Source organism: Cuculus canorus, chromosome 5, assembly GCF_017976375.1.
Source record: "Cuculus canorus isolate bCucCan1 chromosome 5, bCucCan1.pri, whole genome shotgun sequence".
In the NCBI taxonomy this organism is placed as follows: Eukaryota; Metazoa; Chordata; class Aves; order Cuculiformes; family Cuculidae; genus Cuculus; species Cuculus canorus.
The window spans coordinates 44,999,838-45,018,701 of record NC_071405.1 but is presented as its reverse complement, the minus strand read 5'-3'; the positions used below and the strand labels follow the sequence as shown (position 1 = coordinate 45,018,701).

General features: G+C 41.2%; 1 protein-coding gene across 10 annotated transcripts in view; it reads right to left on the bottom strand.

Annotated features, from left to right (window-relative positions):
• Positions 1-1,135: 1,135 nt before the first annotated feature.
• Positions 1,136-18,864, bottom strand: part of C5H11orf24 (chromosome 5 C11orf24 homolog) — a 30,017-nt gene continuing 12,288 nt past the window's right edge. For 7 of the 10 annotated variants that reach the window (XM_054068047.1, XM_054068048.1, XM_054068043.1 and 4 more), the window contains 3 exons: positions 8,122-8,357; positions 4,155-4,271; positions 1,138-2,993 (listed from right to left, as the gene is read on the bottom strand). In XM_054068047.1, coding sequence (XP_053924022.1) covers positions 1,819-2,993; positions 4,155-4,271; positions 8,122-8,278 — 1,449 coding nt within the window. In that variant the 5' untranslated portion in view covers positions 8,279-8,357 and the 3' untranslated portion in view covers positions 1,138-1,818. Of the gene's footprint in view, positions 2,994-4,154; positions 4,272-8,121; positions 8,358-18,864 lie in introns of all 10 variants that reach the window. The other 3 variants (XM_054068051.1, XM_054068050.1, XM_054068049.1) reach the window with 2 other exon arrangements.

The following is an 18,864-nucleotide window of genomic DNA, read 5'->3' as shown; positions in this document are numbered from 1 at the left end:
CATACCCAAACATCTCAATGGGGTACAACTCCCCAGCTTTGCTGGGGGATGTTCCCAGCAGCCTGTTGCATATATACTGCACACAAGCCTCTCCTGGTAGACGGCAGAGATCAGGGTTCAGTTCCCTCCTGCTGAAGAGAAACCAATTAAAAATTCAGTCCCTCAAACTTTTTTTCCCCTTACAGAAGTGTCATGTGAATTTTGTCATCTATACTTCAAGCCTTCAAAGGAGGGAGGCTCCCCAAACCACACTATCCATTTATCCTGAGAGATACTCTAACCTACTAGCATGCAGATGCAGTCCATACGAAAGCACTGCAAAACTCAACCTGACGCTGACAACCAAGTCATGTCACTTCCACAGCAATCCCTTTCCTTTCCTCAACACACTTGCTGAAATTCTGTCCTCAAAATATGTATGGGTAAGATTCAAGAAATTACCTCCCATTCATTTCCTTCAAATAACCCCTCGCCTCAGCTGCTGCATGTGCTATTTGCAGCTTTATCACAGCGCTTTCAGCTTAAGCATGAACACTGAACAGCCAAATAATTTGGATAAATAATCAAAACAAAACCCAACAGCTCAAATTCTGAGGTTTACCTATTATCATCCTCAGGATTACATGCAAGCAGGATTAAAGAAGAGCCAACTAATTTGAGAGACAAGCTATCAATCCAGTTAAAAAAAATACAACACACCTTGATTCAGCATTTTGCTATTGGTATGTATATGTCATTCCAATAAGATACATCAATCACTGAAGAATACTTGCCAAAAATCAAGCGTTTTCTACTTTCTCAACTGCAGATATCAGAAGGTGAGCTGCAACTGCATATACAATAAGGTTTCCATATTACCAGCAACTCTGAACTGGTACAACATGCACCACAAAAAACCAACTAGGGCATAATGCTCTATGCATGAAAGATAATAAGGAGTGAATGGCTCTGCATACCTGGGAGGCTGGCAGTATACTGCTCTGAAATTACAGAAGCAGTACCCTGGAAAATGATCAGCATCTTCTGCGACACATCCATACTTCCACTGAGGCGTTCAAAGGCTCCATACTTGGAATATTGAAGTAGAGCTAATTTGCTTAAGCCCCCAAAGCCCACTTGCCTACTTCTGAACAGGCAGGGACAGGAATGAAAACAGAAATGCAATAAGAAATGCCCACAGGGCCCCATTTATTAAGTGAATACAAAAATAAGATCATTTAAGTGCAGAGGCACAGTAATCTGCTCCATGGTGAAAAGACATCTTGGTTTAGCAGTAAACAGAGTTTACAATGCCTTGTAAACAGATCTCTTTACAAGCAAGAAGCATACTGAAACATGACATGCATTGGCTTAAAAGCCCCCTGTTGCAGCAGTACTTATCTGGTGATTTCAGAGCACTTCAAAAAAGGTGATAGTATCCTTAGCTCTGTTTTCAGAGGAGCACACGTGAAATGAATGTAACACAAGGAATTTCACCGTAAACAGTTGAAAAAGTGCCACAGCATTTTCTGAGGATCATGGCTTACCGCTTGTTAGGTTTGTTTTGCAACGGAAAATAATGGCCAAACCTTTTGTGCATATGGAAATTTTAAAAATTACTCTTTTTTAAATTGCTTTTTTTACAGCAACCTGTTGCACAGTTGAATTAAAAAACCTTCTTTTTCTTAATACAGTACATGGCATTTCCGCTCAATTGCACCAGAAGTAAATTTGGAAGCACTTTCAGTTTATGTTATAGGCAAATAGGAAAGAAAACCACATCAGGCAGGCTTTCAATCTGCTTTCCATCTCTCTGACTACAGTTTCATCCCCATCCTTTCACATCTCTGAGTCCACATACATTCCATTGATCAGATAATCCACTTGTGTGTAATCCTTCTTCTTGTAGCTCTCATAGGCCTGAATAAGGAAGAGAACTATAATAGTCATGAAAAAAAAAGTACCAACTAAAAGCACTGCAAGAAGCGAACTTTTATCCACTAAGTACTGGGTCAGGGGCTCGGCAGCAATGAGAAAATAATCATTGTCCATGCCCTGAGTTTCTGCAAGGCCCAAAGCTGTTGTTTTGGGTGCATCTGCAGGAGCTGTGGTTACTGAGGAAATGTGAGATGTTGACTTCATTCCACGTGCAGTCGTAGTTTTTGCTGCAGAGATGGTAGTTAAAACTGTGGCACCTCTTGTAGAGCCCAGAAGAGATGTTGATTTACTCAAGGATTTTGTGGCTGTACTTGTTTCTGTCTCTAGATATAGCAATGTAACAACAGGCAGTGTAGTTGCAGAGTGTGAACTTTCCAAGGGAGTGAATGCTGTGGCACGAGAGGAAGCAATGGAAGATGTTACTGTGTTCTGCAAGATGAGGGTGGTCAATGTTGTGCTCCGCATCTTTGGGCTAGCTCCAACAGTGACAGGGCTACTAGAATGGCGACCGCTTGTGATGGTGGTGGCTGGGTTGAACTGTTCTGTTTGAGGCATTTGAGTACCTGCTTGAGAAATAACAGTGAGGGGACCAGAAGTAGAAGTAGGGGATAATACTGAAACAAAACTACTGTTTCCTGTTTTTTCAGTAGTGGTCACAAGCTTTGTGACGTGGCTGGAAGTGGAAGCAGGGATGTTACCAGAAGTGGGAGAAGAAGCAGCTGATGACATGGCTTCTGCAAGGAACCCAAAACCTCCAGAGGAATCTGACGTGTTGGCAGCTACTTCATAAGCTTTTGTAAGGACAGTTGCATTTGTAACGTTTGTTGTTACGCCTCTGGCAGTGGTGGTAGTCACTGTGGTGCTGGTAGCATTGCTTGGAATTGTTTTCCTGGCACTTGTTACATCTTCACTCTCAACCTCAAGCAAATGCCTCAAGTGAATCTTAAGAGTCTGAGTTGCTGAAACCAGGTTTTCCACATTGTGTCGGTTAGCCCGTGTATTCACCATCCTCTCCTTTTTCTGTGGATAGCTTTGGTGGTGAAACAGGACTGTTTCCCTTTTCTCACTGACAATTTCTTCAAAAAGACAAAACCAATGAGTTTCATAAGAATAAAACCCTCAAGTTCAAATCTGACCTCACACCCCCAATATGCAAACCAGAACACGTACTCTGTAGTACTTGTATTACAAACGAATAAATCAGTCCTGAAGTCAGCAAGAACAGAAAACCTCTAACCTCTGCCTTTATTGCTCACAATCCACTTACAGTTTTGGGGTTTTTTTTGTTATTGCTGGGATTTGGGGGGTCAGTTTGTTTGTTTGGGGGTTTTTTTTTTGCCACTTACCTCTGGCATTTCCCAAACAGGGAATTAATTCAACAAAAGGTGGATAAAGAGCTGCAATGCAGAAGCACATGACCAACAGGAGCAGCATTACAAATGCCAGCTCCTGAGAAGATGACTCATGCTTTCAAAGTTACATGGCATCGACCAAGCCTCTCAAAATTGAGTGGAAATTTCCAGTTATACCTTCATACTTTGGGAGAATTTCCTTCACAACTAGTGATCTAGATTTACAGTGACATAAATCCCATGTGCTTATCAATGGTCTGGTTGCTACGTTGCAGAGAAACCCTTGTCAACCCAAAAGAAACATGAACAAACTTTTTTTTTTTTTAAACTTGGTTACAGCAAACTCTTGGAATGTACTTTAGAAGACTGACTCCTCAATTACCAACAAGGTCCATTTTGTTATTGTGTCACTTAATTAAAATTGAAGTCCCTGGCACTGGAAAGTCACCATGAGCAATTGCTGCTAAGGCTGTTCTGATTACAGAAGCAGACTGCTGCCTCTGGCACAAAATCTTGGCAATCTGAGAAAAAACAATGCCAAAACATTTTCCTTTCTGTTAAAAAAGTATAAATACATCTGTTATGTCTTTATTTTCCAAAGGACAGTGCATGGAGTGCAAATTGCTTGAATGAATTATGTCTTCAGCATGGACACAAATTGTTACTTAGTTACAGGAGTTACTCAAAGACATACCATGCATATGTAAGTGCCAGAGCCCTTATGAGGCTAGTGAAATAGTTTTTCCAGTGAACCACTTTATCCACAAAATGTCTGCAGGCATTTCACAACCCATCTCACTCAGCAGAGAGCCAGTCAAAGTCTAAACGTAAACCTTTAAAGCGAAAGTACCAGGATCCTGTATTTAGTCTGAAGCATGGTGTTACCTCCAAGCAGACCTTTGATGTCTTCTTCTCCGGCATTCTGGCACATGCTTAGCTGGTGGCACTGCAAGAGGATGCAGCTTTTCTGGTAGGGCACAGACCAATTACATCGATGGCTACCTGAAAACAGCAGAGAAAATGTATACTGGACACACTGCTTCATGGCTGTATTTAAAGAAGTAAAAAAAAAAACCCAAACCAAACACGACAGCTCGAAGGTCTCGCCTTAAAGGATTCATTGGATCCATTGGATTTCATTGCAAAGCCAATGAAATCAATACAGCAGCTGCAGCCTACCTCCCTGTCTGTCTTCTGGTACCAACATCCCCTAATAACAATTCACTCACCCAGACAAGAACACTACAGTTTCGACCCATCTTAAATGCTGGCGTTCATCCAGATGTCTCAATGAGGAAAAAAAAAAGTGAGCCAAATCTGAGAAGACACCCATCTCATCACCCACAGGAGACAGCTCTCACCTCAGTGCTCGGAGTTACACAGACATTTATTCTTCATTCACTGAACAATGACAGCGTTCCCCATGGTAGTCATCACCAAAATTGTCTTGTATTAAGTCAACATAAGCTAAATAAACTCATCACAGCAGAAACTCTTCTCGCTCGGCATCTCTTTGAACTTACTAACTTCCTTCTGGACATGCCTACATATACATAACCAAGCTTTGAGGGAAAGAACAAACCTCCTCTAACATGCACTGAGAAGCCATCTCAAACACTGCACTCAGTTTTGGGCTCCCCAGCATACAAGAGCCGTACTGACATGCTGGAGCGAGTTCAAGGGAGACTAATAGATGTCTGAAGGGCTGGAGCAGATGATGTAGAAGAAATCTCAACTCAACATAGAATCATCAAGGCAAAAAACTAGTTTCCACCACAAGTGCATTCCAACACTGGACTGGGAGCCAGAGAGGTGGTACACTTTCCATCAGGTCCTAAACAGCCAAATCTAAGTTGGGTTCAGACTAGAGACCTTCCTGCCTAAATTATCTTATGATTTTATGTAATACCACAGTAGCACACGATTAATTTCTGGGACACATGCTGTAACAAAAAACCACAGAAGATAACACAGTGCTCAGTCTGAGATGGAACAGGTGTGTGCCCAGCTGACCACTCATCAGTGTATTAAAAGGAACTTAAGTGTACAGTAGGAGAAGCTAACTTCTGTTTTTTGTTAGAAGTGTGAGAAAGGGTAAAGAACATGCCTATGTGGTACATATATTCAAAACTCTCATCTACAAAGAGAATTACCTTCACTGAGGATTAAGGCTATTAAAAGCTTGAACTTCTCATAAAAAATCCATTTGTATTACCATAATTATTTAAAGGACTTGTGGAAAACGCATGAGCTTGGAGAAAGCTCTGTACTGTGGTCTGTTTTGACAGTCCTAGAGAAAGTAGTAAAGGTGGAATTTTACTGACTTCGATAAAATATTAAGAAAGTGACTGAAACTATTCAAAGCCTTTAAAAAATGGTACTTAAGAAGCAATAAAAATGAAAAGCTTCAACAATCACACAGAGCAGAAGGTACAGTGGCAGCCCTTCGAGAAATTAAAGTCCTCTCCTCAGAAATGAAAGCATGTTTGGATACCTCGATTCCCAATCCCACCTCCTGTTCCTTGCTTGATAGGCCACACTAGTGGAGAAACACAGACCATCTACTACTGTAAATTGTGTGATTTCTCACTTCTTGGAAGGGGAAAACAAAAAGCCAGCAGCATATCTTGCACTGGCTACATATATGTCAATCAGTTCAGAAAGGTCAAGAGACTAATGGGGTCAGCATGCTCAAAGCACCCTGGTTTCTGCTGAAAGAAACCACAGACGCCCAAAGGCAAGCAGAAGCCAGGGAAGTAGATGTATTGTGGAAGTAGGGAGTAGGAATGTTTGCTCTTGCAGCCATATTATATTTTCCCCAGAACATACAAGATAGCCCAGAAGTATGGCAAAGCGGCTCTGTTCTCAGACCCAGCCTACTCAGATAGACAAGATGTCCCCCTCCAGTTCTGGACTGGCCACCACAGAAGAAACTTCAGAGAGCTCTGAATATGTCTAGGGATGAAAAGAGAAGAGCACCAGCTGATCTTACAAGTTTACAGTGCTCACCTGGATTGCCAGATTTTGCTAAAACAGACACTTTCTCCATTACGCGTATCACTTACCATAGCAGCACCTGGAGATTTGATTTGAATCCACTGCATTAGACAGCCTATGGATCTTAGAGTTACAACCCATGCTGCCAGCCATAAAGTGTTTTGGGGCTTTTATTAGCAAGTAATTGAAGTGTCAAACTCTCATGATATTGGTACAATCATTTTGTGACAGGTTAGTCTGCTGACTTTGTATCCTGGCCTCTGATGTGGATATTCAAATGTGATGTTGGAACAGCTAGATCAGTAACCATTCCTTTTCTGCAGGGCACATCCGAGATGTGAAAGTACTTGCAAAACAGGTTCTTTTTGTGATAGCTGCACTATTGCTCCACGTTAGTGATGATACGTCGGCAAGGGTATAAATTACATCTACAGAAGAAAGCATAACCAGCTAGGAATGTTATTTTTTCCACTCTCCAAGCAGTGTAGCTATGAGGACATCTCCCCAGGCAACCCTGGCCAGCAACTTAACATTTAATACCTTAAAAAAGAGTAACCACTGCTTCTTTACTGACAGTTACATAAGTGTAGCTATTCTGACATCTGAGTCTCAGACCTCATGAATGTAATGAAAGAAAGCACAAAAATAAATATTCTTAGGGAAAGTGAATGAGAGCAGTAAAGCTGATCTTAAAATCTGAAGCTAATCATAAAATAAAAAGACATCGAGTCCTTCTCTCCAGATGATCTCTCTGCACATAGCTATACATTTATGTCAAGAGTTTGAATGCTGTCCATCTCCCTTGACATCAGGTAGCGCAGACTGGCCATCAAATAACAAAAGGAAATTATATTGCCTCAGTGAATTTAATACTGTATTTAAACCTGAAAAGGTTTACACTTCAAGTTTAGTTTTGCTTGGTTTCCTGAAGATGGAATGGGTCATCTAATTCCAGAGGCTCAATCCCCTCTTCCCAACAAAGCCAACGCTCAACTGGACTTGCCTGTACAAAACATGTCAGGAGAGAACAAAGTGAAGGGTGTTAAAAAAGTGATTGAAATCAGCAACAGGGTTGAAGCATGCACTCAACTCATCTCACAGCCCTGATCACAGACTATTAAATTCCTTATTTCCCTCCTCTGGAAGAGGCAGCTAATAGCACCTTTTCTACCCTTATCAAGATATCAGGAGGTTAAAACACATGTCCACAGTGTTCACTCATCCCTCCCCCCAACCCAAGTTACAGTCTCATCTTCACTACTGCATCACCAATTACTTGTAGGTGCTACAAGCTTTCACATGAGGACAGATAAGTTAAAGTCCTTCATAAGGATAACTCTAAAAGACTCATTTACAAGTTTAATGCTTGATAAAGACATATCAGAGGTAGACAGCAGAAGGCTCTCATCTCTTCAGACTTGTTTAACCCTGTGCTTGGTTGCAGAGTATAACTGGTTTCTCCTAAGGCAGAAAAAACGCACATAAAGACCAGTGAGCAAAGACTACTCATTCCATCACAGCTCTCTACAACGGCACTGTTCACTTGCAAACATCTGGCAGCATGGAATAATCATTCTTCAAGTCAAGAGACTTAATTATGCTTGCACACTACCAGTGCACAGCAAGTGCACATTCATGCTGCTTCTTATAGAAGCTAGAAGGTACCTGGGAAATGGTTGTTCTGGATTCAATCTAAGCAAAGCTGTCAGAAGCACCATAGGAGTGTGCAAAGAAGCTGTAACTATAAATGCCTGTAAACCACCGGAATTAAGAAAGATAGTTGTCAGGGGAACAGCAGAGACCTTTAAGGAACAAAAGCCCAACTGGCATTCCAGCTAAGGGGCAAGAACCTCACCTGAGGCATCTCGGTTTTGACAAGCCTGCCTGCATTGCTTTTCAGTTGTAAGCCTGTTTATTCGCATTACATGGACTCCTCTCCCTTTCAGGACAGAAAACCTGTGTTCACATATAGAGAAGGAAATCAGCAGAAAGAATATGATGGCAGTCCACATCTTCAGGGTTGGAGGGTTGGCCTTGCAGGGAGGCTTCTCTTCCTGGGAGCAATTCTTTCATATATCACGTTCAGATGCACTGCCGGAAAAAAAAAAGAACAATTTTTGTCAAGAGTGTTCCACTAAACACACTCCTATCAGCCAGAATGCAAAAAAAAAAGTATAAAAGGCAGGCAAGTCTCATTACATAACATACAGGCAACGGCACAGAGGTAGGAAAAGACCATTCCCAAATTCAGAAAGACTTTTTCTTTGGAAAGGTATGTTGCTCTCCTTCTCTCAGGCCCCAGTGGAGATCAGCTGAAGTTAAAGTGATGTGTACAAAGCCAAACTCAAAGCCCAAAGGTGTACTGGCATCACAGACATGATGTCTTTTGACTCACTCTGGGATCCTTAATATTGTCCCAGGCTCAGCAGAAGGTTTTGCACCATCTTGAGCACACTGACAATATGGGGAACCATAGTCCTGGCTCTGCCTTTACATCAAGCCTATCGAAACCAAGCATCAATCTTATTTGATTCCTGCTCTGATTTTCCTGCTTATTGCAAAATGATAAAAGAAACATTGATCGAAAACAAGCAAAAGCCAATGTTTCAGGTCTTCCCAGACATTACACAGACACATCAGCTGTTACCGTATATTCACACCTACAGTAAGCCTTCACTTCCCCACATAAAACAATAAATAGGCAATGTCTTTTCTTCATTACCAATGCACCCAAGAGATTATCCCAATGGGTGGGTTCTCACCCTTGAAGTCACTAGAGCAGCTCCTGTTGACTTCAGAGCAGATCATCATCTTCTACCTGGATTTACCCTCTTGTTTCAAAGAATTTTTAAAGCTTTATATGCGCTGCTAAACAGTTCAGACTGAACCGGACCAATCTTAAATCTCTTCCCCGTGCAGTTTTTAAGGGCAACCTTCTTTCTCATCATGGAAGCAAGCTTTAGTCATTCTGCATTTATAAAGAGAAATGTCACAGCCTTCAAACAGAGCTGAAATTCAACTTTGCATGACATCTGAGAGGAGTATGTGATGACTGCAGATGAAGATGCAAAAGCAGTTCACAACACAAAACAAGCAGGACATGTGAATGTTATAACCAGCATAGTGAAAAAATCCAGCAGTTAACATGTGTAAAACCATGACTTAGCCATCCACGCAAGAAGTTTCGCCCTGAGCACATTTGGCAATTTAAGAATCTGAGTCAGAGCCTTTTTTCTTTCAAGAAAGCCCAAGATAATACTTATTAGCTTTGATTCCCAGATTGAAACATTTTGATGCTACATATCATGAAACTTCTGTTTCCATATTTTCCTGCTCACTCTATGCCCTAAGGCCGCAAACAAAGTGACACAGTTTTAACTTCAAAACCACCCTAACTGAAAAACACTGAAATATAAACAGCTACCCCAAGCTTCACAGAGGACACACAATATACAAGTCCACATTGGACTATCAGAGAGTCAGAGATGGGGACAAAACTTGATACTAAAATGTAATGCCTTAAATTCAGGGGAGCCTGAAAGAACTGGACAGAAGGGTACTTGCACTGCTGACCTTAGACTGTGCACTCCTCTGCAGCTTTCTCCATGGATTATGTGTGCACAGCATCATGCTTGTTTTTGTGAGCAGGTTTCTCACTGCAGTCAGCTCACACCTGGGTCATCCCACTTGGCAGCTGGAAACATTTCTAAGTCTGACATGACAATAGAAGTCTTGTTGGAGAAAGGCAGCTCACCAGCCCCATCTAGTCCTGTGTACCAGAGACTGCACCTGGTGTCAGCCAGCATAGGCTTCGCCAGGATCTCCTTCCCATGCACTGTGCAGACTGACTTTGCTCATTCCTTTCTCCTCACTTGCTTTTCTAAGTGCACCTTAACAGGATTTGAAAGTATCAGCACAGGAGAGATGACCTGTGCAATACACCACCACACCTCTGCAACACAGGCATTGGCTGCTCAGGAAAGCAACCCCATGTCTTCAGCATGCAATTGATAATACGAATTTGTGTTATTCAGCCAAGATAATGTCAATACTTCTCCCACTGTTCTGAATTCCAAGGCACTTCCACAAGTTTGCCTTAGCATGCTCTTGCTGTCATTCATCATGTGCTGTAGTTCTATCATTGAAAACTCCAGTTGACAAGACTGAGAGCAAGGGGGAAAGCAAGGGAAGATGTGAAATACTCTGCCCATCAGAGATATTCCTAGAGCTGACAGATAGCAAAATCATAGAATCATAGAATAGTTTGGAAGGGACCTTAAAGATCATCTAGTTCCAACCCTCCTGCCATAGGCAGGGACATATCCCAATAGATCACGCTGCCCAAGGCCCCATCCAACCTGGCCTTGAACACCTCCAGGAATGGGATATCCACAACTTCCTTGGGCAACCTGTTCCAGTGCCTCACCACTCTCATTGGGAAGAAGTTCTTCCTTATGTCTAGTCTAAATTTGCTCCTCTCTAGTTTATACCCATTGCCCATAGTCCTATCACTACAAGCCTTTGTGAATAGTCCCTCCCCAGCTTTCTTGCAGGCCCCTTTCAGGTACTGGAGTGTGCTTTAAACTCTGAATCCTTCAACTTAAAGCAAGCTACTTGTGTTCCCTCATGAACTCTAGGTACCTTATCAAGACACTTAGAGAACTGTTTGTCAACCAGCACTCCCACCATTTTATGCAGAAATAAGAGCACTTTTTGTAAAGTTCACAGGTCACAGGCAGAGATTCAGCAAGTAGTATCTGACCCACAGAAAAAAAAGAAAAAAACCCAACCATTAGTGATAAATTTTACATTTAAAACAGAGTCCAGCTTATGTTTGCTGCCCCTCTGCAAGGTAAAAGGCTTACAACGAGCAATATTTTATAGCCTAAGAAGTGACCCTGAGAATTAATTGGCTATGCAATAACATATGCACTTACTGTTTTAAAGAAAACAGTAAATAATGCTAGTAGGGAATTAAATTTACTAGAAATTCACTACAGTAATGAATACAAAGAACACTCTTACTACAGTTTTTTTTTCCCTACCTTTACTAATACCTTTGTAGTTATATTAACCAAGCCTCAAACAATAAACATCTTCCATTGCCGTTTGGAAATGCAGATATAGCAGCATTACACCTATGCACAAATACTACAGTTTTTACTATAGTTAGAATGTCAGTCTTTTAGGACAAATACCATACTCTTAATTTCAGCTGACCGAAGAACTGTATGTATTTGTAAAATCACATGCTGATCACGCTTAGTGTCTAGAAGCTGCTGCATTAACACAGTTGTTTAAGTACAGAGATGCTTTGTATCCCCAACCACATTAGCCCACCAAAAGTCCTTCCATCACAGCTGACTTTGGTCCCACTTGACTATAACAGCTCCAGAAGAAGCAAAATCCCAGTAAATGCCTCTCACCTCTCCAAAGCACCTGTCAGCCTTTCTGATTAGGCCATCACCAGTTACACAGGACACGCCAAGCTCAAACAAGAGGTTTATCTCCCCCTTCCCTCTCAAGAAACATGGTCTCATCAGGGGTCAGCTGATAATCCCTCCCCCAAGGCACTCTGTACAAACTTAAAAACTTAAACTATTTTTAAATATTTTAAAATATTTTTTAGCCAGTAATGAAAATCCTTTTATGAATTACAGAGTGAGCATGTGAAGTAGACAAACACAATACACACTCTAAGTACAGCAGACAAGTGAACAGTCCATTTTCAAGTCCAGCAAGGGGAAAACCAGATGTAGTCATATCTTAATGCAGTCCAGATGATGCCTGAAATGCTTATTAAACAGCAGAACTTCCAACTAGGGTTTTGCTTTTCGGCCTCTTCCACCTTAGCATAATTCCACACATTCAAAATCAGAGTTGCAATTAGTTGTGGATCACTTTTCTCAACTTAACAATTGTATTTTATAAATACAAATAATAAGCTTTATTTCTGCCTCTCTATCACACTTCCAGTCAGTCCCACATGGCTCCATTTGTACTTGGAGACCCCACTGAGCACCCACTCCCACACACCTACATCCCAGAAAAGTACCTGCTAAAGCTTCTTCTCCAGATTGTGTTGTTCCCCAGAAAAAAATCATCTTCTGGATGCCAGAGACAACTCAAAGGAGGAAATGAATCTTACTGTTCCCATCAGAAGTATTTTTGCAAAATCAGGGCAAAATGCACTCTTTAAGTGAATTTCACCTTCTCCACCTGCAGAGCACCCCCAAGGAAATTAAAAGTCAAATCAAACCACCAAAGACAGAAACAAATAAAAGCTGGGAAAGTACTACACTCTGAAACGCGCTAAGTTTACTTTTACCATCTGTAGCTATAATTCTATAGGGAACAGGCACACTGGAAAACCAGAATAACTTTGAGCCAACAACTACATGACTGATGACATTGCAATGTACACACACATCCAGAGGGCATTGCCTGCTGCGTCTCAGAAGCATTCTTCCACTCTTGCTGATACCTCACTGCTTGAGCCAAAAAACTTAGGCAAAAAAAATTCAAAGTATTACCTAAACAACACTGACAGGGTTGATGTTGCAAAAGCAGAATGAAGCCTTTGGAACACAAACACCTTGCCTCTACAACCTCCCAGCCAACCTTAGTTGCTCCAGGTTAGGTAACTGCAAGGTGCATGCAATGATGGCACCAAAGTGAAAGATGTAGAACTAAACAGAAAAACATGGAAAGGAGTGTACATGTGTGTTTGAGATCAGAGGTAAAAAATGAGCAAAGTAAAATAATTTAGGGCAACACATGTTCAGTTGAGCTGTCATCAAAGAGCCAGCAGACACTGCCCCAAAATTCACACATAAAAAGCATGTATGGACTAGGCATGAAATAAAGTCAAAAGGCTGTAAAGAAATCTTCTCTCCTCAGTATAACAACAAAACAGGGAAAACAAGGGTGGAAAAGGATAGGAAAACCTTTTGCAGACAATTATGCTACTTTCCCATCAAACTGAGAAGACAAGGCCTAGCTTCAACTTGCAAGTGCTGCTAAACAAATCATCTGTCGTCACTCAAAACAAATGTTATATTTCACTCTTCAGATAAACAGAATTAAACCAGATTGTGACAAAGGAAGTCAAGCATATCTTATATTTTCAAACAAGGCTAGAACGCAGGAGACAGGGGATCTCTGCTCTAATCTCGAGAAGTATTTGGCCTCCCAAGCTTACCTCCAAGGCTGAAGTTGCATGCGTAGGTAGGTCTGGAGACAGAATGGGCAGCACCAGCAAATGAGGCTGACCTACTGCCAGCTGCTCATGACCAAATGAAGTTATACCATTCTCTGAGCGGCAGATATAGAGCCATTAAGTTCCTTTGGCTCCCAAAGAAAGCTAATGACAAGGTAAAAAGCTGTTTCTATAAAATGCCATGTGCCATCAACAATGAAGGACAAACTGAACAGAGGCTGTGAAGCAGAGAAGCATTAGAGATTACAGGGGAGGAAATGCATTACTAGGTCCCTGCTCTGGGCACAGTTCTTTTGACTTCCCGAGACACCTGCACAGCATGAAGCGTTTCCACTTCTTTAGAAAACCCAGGATACAACGGTCAAAGGTCAATTTGCTGCCCAAATACAGGCTCTCCATACCCCCACCATTTCCGGTATTAACAAAATGCTCCCCTGGGAGGATGACTGAGGTGAGACATGCAGAGTTCCATACTTTCAGAGGGACCTTTGAAGGAAAACGTGCCTAGAAATCACTGAATTATCTCATGGATACATCAGCCAGGCAAGGATGGTTACCAACAAGCTGGATCTGATCAGTACCTGACATAACGCCAGCAGAGCATTCTCGGCTGATCTGCTGGTAGGAAACAAGTTACAAATGCTCCAAAATGTGATTCAGAGAAGAAAAATTGCCAGCTCAGGTCCAGAAGAACATCACTTATATTCCTTCTCCTACCACATAACTTCTTCAAGGAGTAACACCGCACAGCTGGTCATGTGTTAGGGAAGAGCTGCAACATCCCTCCACATTAGCAGGCACACTTCTCACTGCAGCGGGCAGAATAAGGTATCAGACATCAGTTTGGTCTCCTGTTGCCTTTTCTGATGTTTCTCCAGATAAGTGTTTGCAAAAAAAAAGATTTTAAAAAATCCTACAAAACCAAACAGTCCACAGATTACACTGGAATCTGTTAAGAATAACAGTCAATAAGCAAAACCATTTTAACTAGGCAGCGCTAAAGTTATACATCTTTTCCTCTCCTAAATATGAGCCACCTCTTCAGTTTGTAGTGTAGTTCCCATCTATGGCTAAATCGCCCATCAATCTGCATGACACACACCCCATCAGAAGATGACTGTCATGCCTACAGCTGTATTTACAAGCTTCAAAGAATGTGCCACAGTACACCAACAGCTGCAAATGATGAAGTCAAAAGGACAGAGACAACATCCTCACTCGGTGCACCTAATGGACCCTTTAAATTCAAATGTGACTAACTTAGATGGGAATTATTAAGCCAGACAGCAAGGAATAATCCAACGTCACTGAGCAGACAGCCTCTGAGAAGGCTGCTGTATCTTCTCAAAGACTGGCATGGAAATGATGCTTTTTAGAAGAAGCTTGCAGCTGCTGAAGTATTTCTGTAGCTGCTACATATTACTCTCAGCAAGAAAATCCATTCTTCTGCTTATAAATGGCCAAACATAATAGACCAGGACTTTCAAGATGCTCTTCATGAATAGAGCAAACACCTTAAAGTCGTTTTCAAAGACATGAATGCCAAGTTTGGGCAAAAAACTCTGATCACACTTAGACAAAACATGAAATTTCATGAGTACATAGCACTTTCAGCTCCATGCTGACAAAGTTGCATTATACTACACAGGGCCAAGGCTCTGCAGAACACAGGAACAGCATCTTCGCAAGGTCAACACCACTCCCAAAACATGGAGAATTAAACAAATGAAAAAAAAAAAAAATAACCAAAAGATACGTGCCTCCACCTCAGGTTACCCTCACAAGCAAAACTACCTGAGGGCTCCTAGACTATAGGAGATTTCTTTTTAAGCTAAGAACGCCAGTTAAAAAACAAAGGTAGCTTTATAAGGAAGGTCTGCCAGGTGAAATGCAACAAAAAGACATTCCAGATTATCACGATGTGATATGATATTGGGAAGTTTTCACCATATATATGTTAGCACAAATAAAAAGATTCTTCTCTAACTCTCAAAGCCAGGAAGACACCTAGAGCAATACCAAGTGAGGTTGCTGACACATGCCTCCCTGCTTTGTGATTCTGACAGCTTGAAAGAAGTGGAAATCACAGGGCAAGGGGGGTGGAAAAGCTTAGCCAAGTCTATTTTTTCCAAACAAAGAGAGAATCAAATGCAGTAGCAGCTCTCCACATCCTTGCTGGTCTTTCCTGTGGTAGGTTCTTCATAGCCTTCAAGTCATGTATCAACCTGAATTTAAATTTATGAGTCATCAGAACCTAGAGGGAAAACATTATTTCCTGTGCTTACTCTCACGGATGACCATGGCTGCCAAGCCAGCATCTGTGGAAATGCTTCAGCCCAGCTCTTGGGTCTTGTCTCCTATACAGCAACAGTGCTGCACCTGTGCTCTCCTGCCTTGTTCTAGGTTCCTTCTTTTCAGTTTTAGAGTAACCCATTTAAGTCTTGAGTCCTGATGCTAACTGATTAATAGTTCAAAGCAAAATAAGCTTGGTTTGAGCTCCTCAAAGCTTTCTATACAAATGTCTTTGTACAAAGAACCCCTTATTTATGGAACGGGGATTGCACAGGCAGCGGGAAATTCTTCTAAACCTTTCTGAGCTCAATATTGAAGGTCTATCTATCTGTCTGATGCTGATGCTGCTAATGAGGACTCCAAAACTGTTCTACAAGGTTACCTGAATACAATGGACATATACATTCAGCAGAGCAGTTCACCATGGCAGATTACAACTACTACAAACATCAGTTTAATTTACACCAAAGACATGGATGTGAAAAACTCTATCTTCTCCCATAATCTCTCTTATGTTCTGTATTTTACTGGACAGATAGGGTTCTAATACGGATATTTTCTGAGACATTCTTGGCTGCCTCTGTGCTTACCTCCATCTTCAATTTTTGCTCAGCAGTACAGCAACAGAATATGGAAAAAGCAAAGCTGAAACCTCTCTCTCAACTTGTAACATTCAAATAAAAGCAAGAGTCTATTCTTATTCCTCCAGAAGTTGTGACCTAAAAGCAGCAGCACAAACTGAACCCATTAGAAAACTCTGGCTACTGATTTTATGCCAAAGATGCTCTGATACAGTAACAAGGAGAACAGTGAACTAGAAAAATCAAAATACCAAAAGATCAGCTCACCCTGATCCAAAGATGAGCTTAGCATACACTAATTATCTAGGTCAAGAGACTGCCTGGAGGACGTTGTCCAAGCACCAACAACAAATTCAAGGGTAAGGACAAACATGAGAAAGCCACACTACAAGTGAATGGTGTTTTGAAGACTTCAGCTCCAATGTAATCCAATACAAATATGTCTGATATCATCAGATCACAGAACACCATGACAGGTCAGGAATCAACCAGTGGAACTGTTTGTGTCTGAATGAAATCAAGATACAAAACAAAAGACATGTCAAGAACTAAATAATTTCCACCAGAATTTATATACTCATCATGCCTACCAAATGCCACCTTTTGCCCCAAATCCAGTTGACTGCTAGAGCCTCTGCAAGCCTGGGATGAGAAAACACTATAAACACAGATGAGCAAGGACCCAGGTGGCCAGTCCTAAGGTAAAACACTTCTTCAGCCTCTTCCTTTAAAAAAGTTTAGGCTTCTCAGAACTAGACATCAGACAAACAAGTCCAACTTGCCTGCTGGAGAGTCCCATCAGCTGGTTGCAGGGGTCTCCCACACATAAACTCACTTTCACTCTCTCATGATTAGCCCACACCTAAAGCTATTAAGCTTTAGTTATCCCCAACAAAAGAGTTGTGCAACCTGTTCTTGGCTACGGAGCATTTACATACTTAATGAAAGCATGAAATAACCTGAAAGTACAGGTCTAAGCCTGGTAACATTGTATGAGACACCTTTTCGTCAGCAGGAAGTACATTAATTATTATCCTAATGTCAGTAACCATGAGGACTTAAAAATGCAGAGTGCAGACAACATTCAGGTGTATCACCATGGAGACAATGGGATCTCCATCACAATAGGTTCTGCTCCGGTCTCCCAGTTCAGAGCGATGATACCTGAGACACATAAGCTTCAGCAGGGCAAGGAGACACCACCTCCCCTACCAGCTGCATCTTTAACAATGCAAGCACCCACCCACAGGTTTAACAAAGCTATTATAACAGCTCATACTTTACTCTCACTAATTTTCCTGAGAGCCTAGCTGAAAGTACTTTCAGCTTCAGTGGAAGGATCTTGATGAGTTTCATTAGCAAGTGAGGAGACATTAAAGACTTCATCTGCCCTAGAAAGCAGCAAACTCCCCCAGCTTCCCTACAAAACCCAGCTTCTCTCTCAGCACTCAGTTCTTGGGTATCTGAGCCACTTTACAGAAGGGCACTTTCACTTCAATGGCCTCAAATTATATAATGAAGTAAATCTGCCCAAGCAGATACAGCTGTAATAGTAATCTTAAAGATTTCAATATGGTTCTGCAGACAAATTTGGCCCAAAATACTCAATTACCTAAAAGCTCATTTAGCAGAAGGATTTCAGTCAACGCTTGGGGCAGCTCAAGTTGGTCATGCCTACAGTCCCAGTACTATCTATCATGCTCATGAATTAATATTTTCCAAATTCTTTTTATTTTAAAAAACAAAACATGGGTATAGAATGTTTTCTTTTTAAAGGGGGGAAGCGTACCACTCTTTTATTAAGCCTCATCAAGTCAAAGAGTGTCAGAAACCCACATGTAGATTCACAGAAATTACTGTGAAATTGTAGTGACATCATCTTTCCACATCAGCTGGGGCACAAAGAGCTTTGAAATGGGAAAAAATGATTACTTAAAAGAAAACTGATCTTGGCAGGAAAAAGCTGAGAAAGCTTGACCAGCACAGCTGAGAAAGGCAGGAAAAAATATTTGTTGCAATGCATACTCATTTATTAAGTTAACACTAGACTAGCACCCACGCCGGTAGAGATCTATGGAGTAAATGCTCTTGGCTTGGATATGGAGAATTTCAACTTATCATTAGGCTTGTCTCACGCATTAGAAACTCTAACCTCCTTAACAAGCCATTCGCCTGTTTATCTTATGGAAAAAATTAAAATAAAATAAAATAGAATAAAATAGAATAAAATAAAATAAAATAAAATAAAATAAAATAAAATAAAATAAAATAAAATAAAGAGTCTTTTTCCATCATGGTCTCCTTCTGTACTTAGATGTGAGAATTTAAGTCCAGATGCTACAGCCAGCAAAAAGACATGCTGATGATGTAAATGTCCATCAAAAGGATGGTGATGTAAAGGAGCTTTGCTGACACAAATACACCAGAGCAATCATTGTAACAGAGGTCAGTCCATAGTATGACAGGACATCAGTTCAAAAGATCAGAGCATAAGCCAACCTTTCCT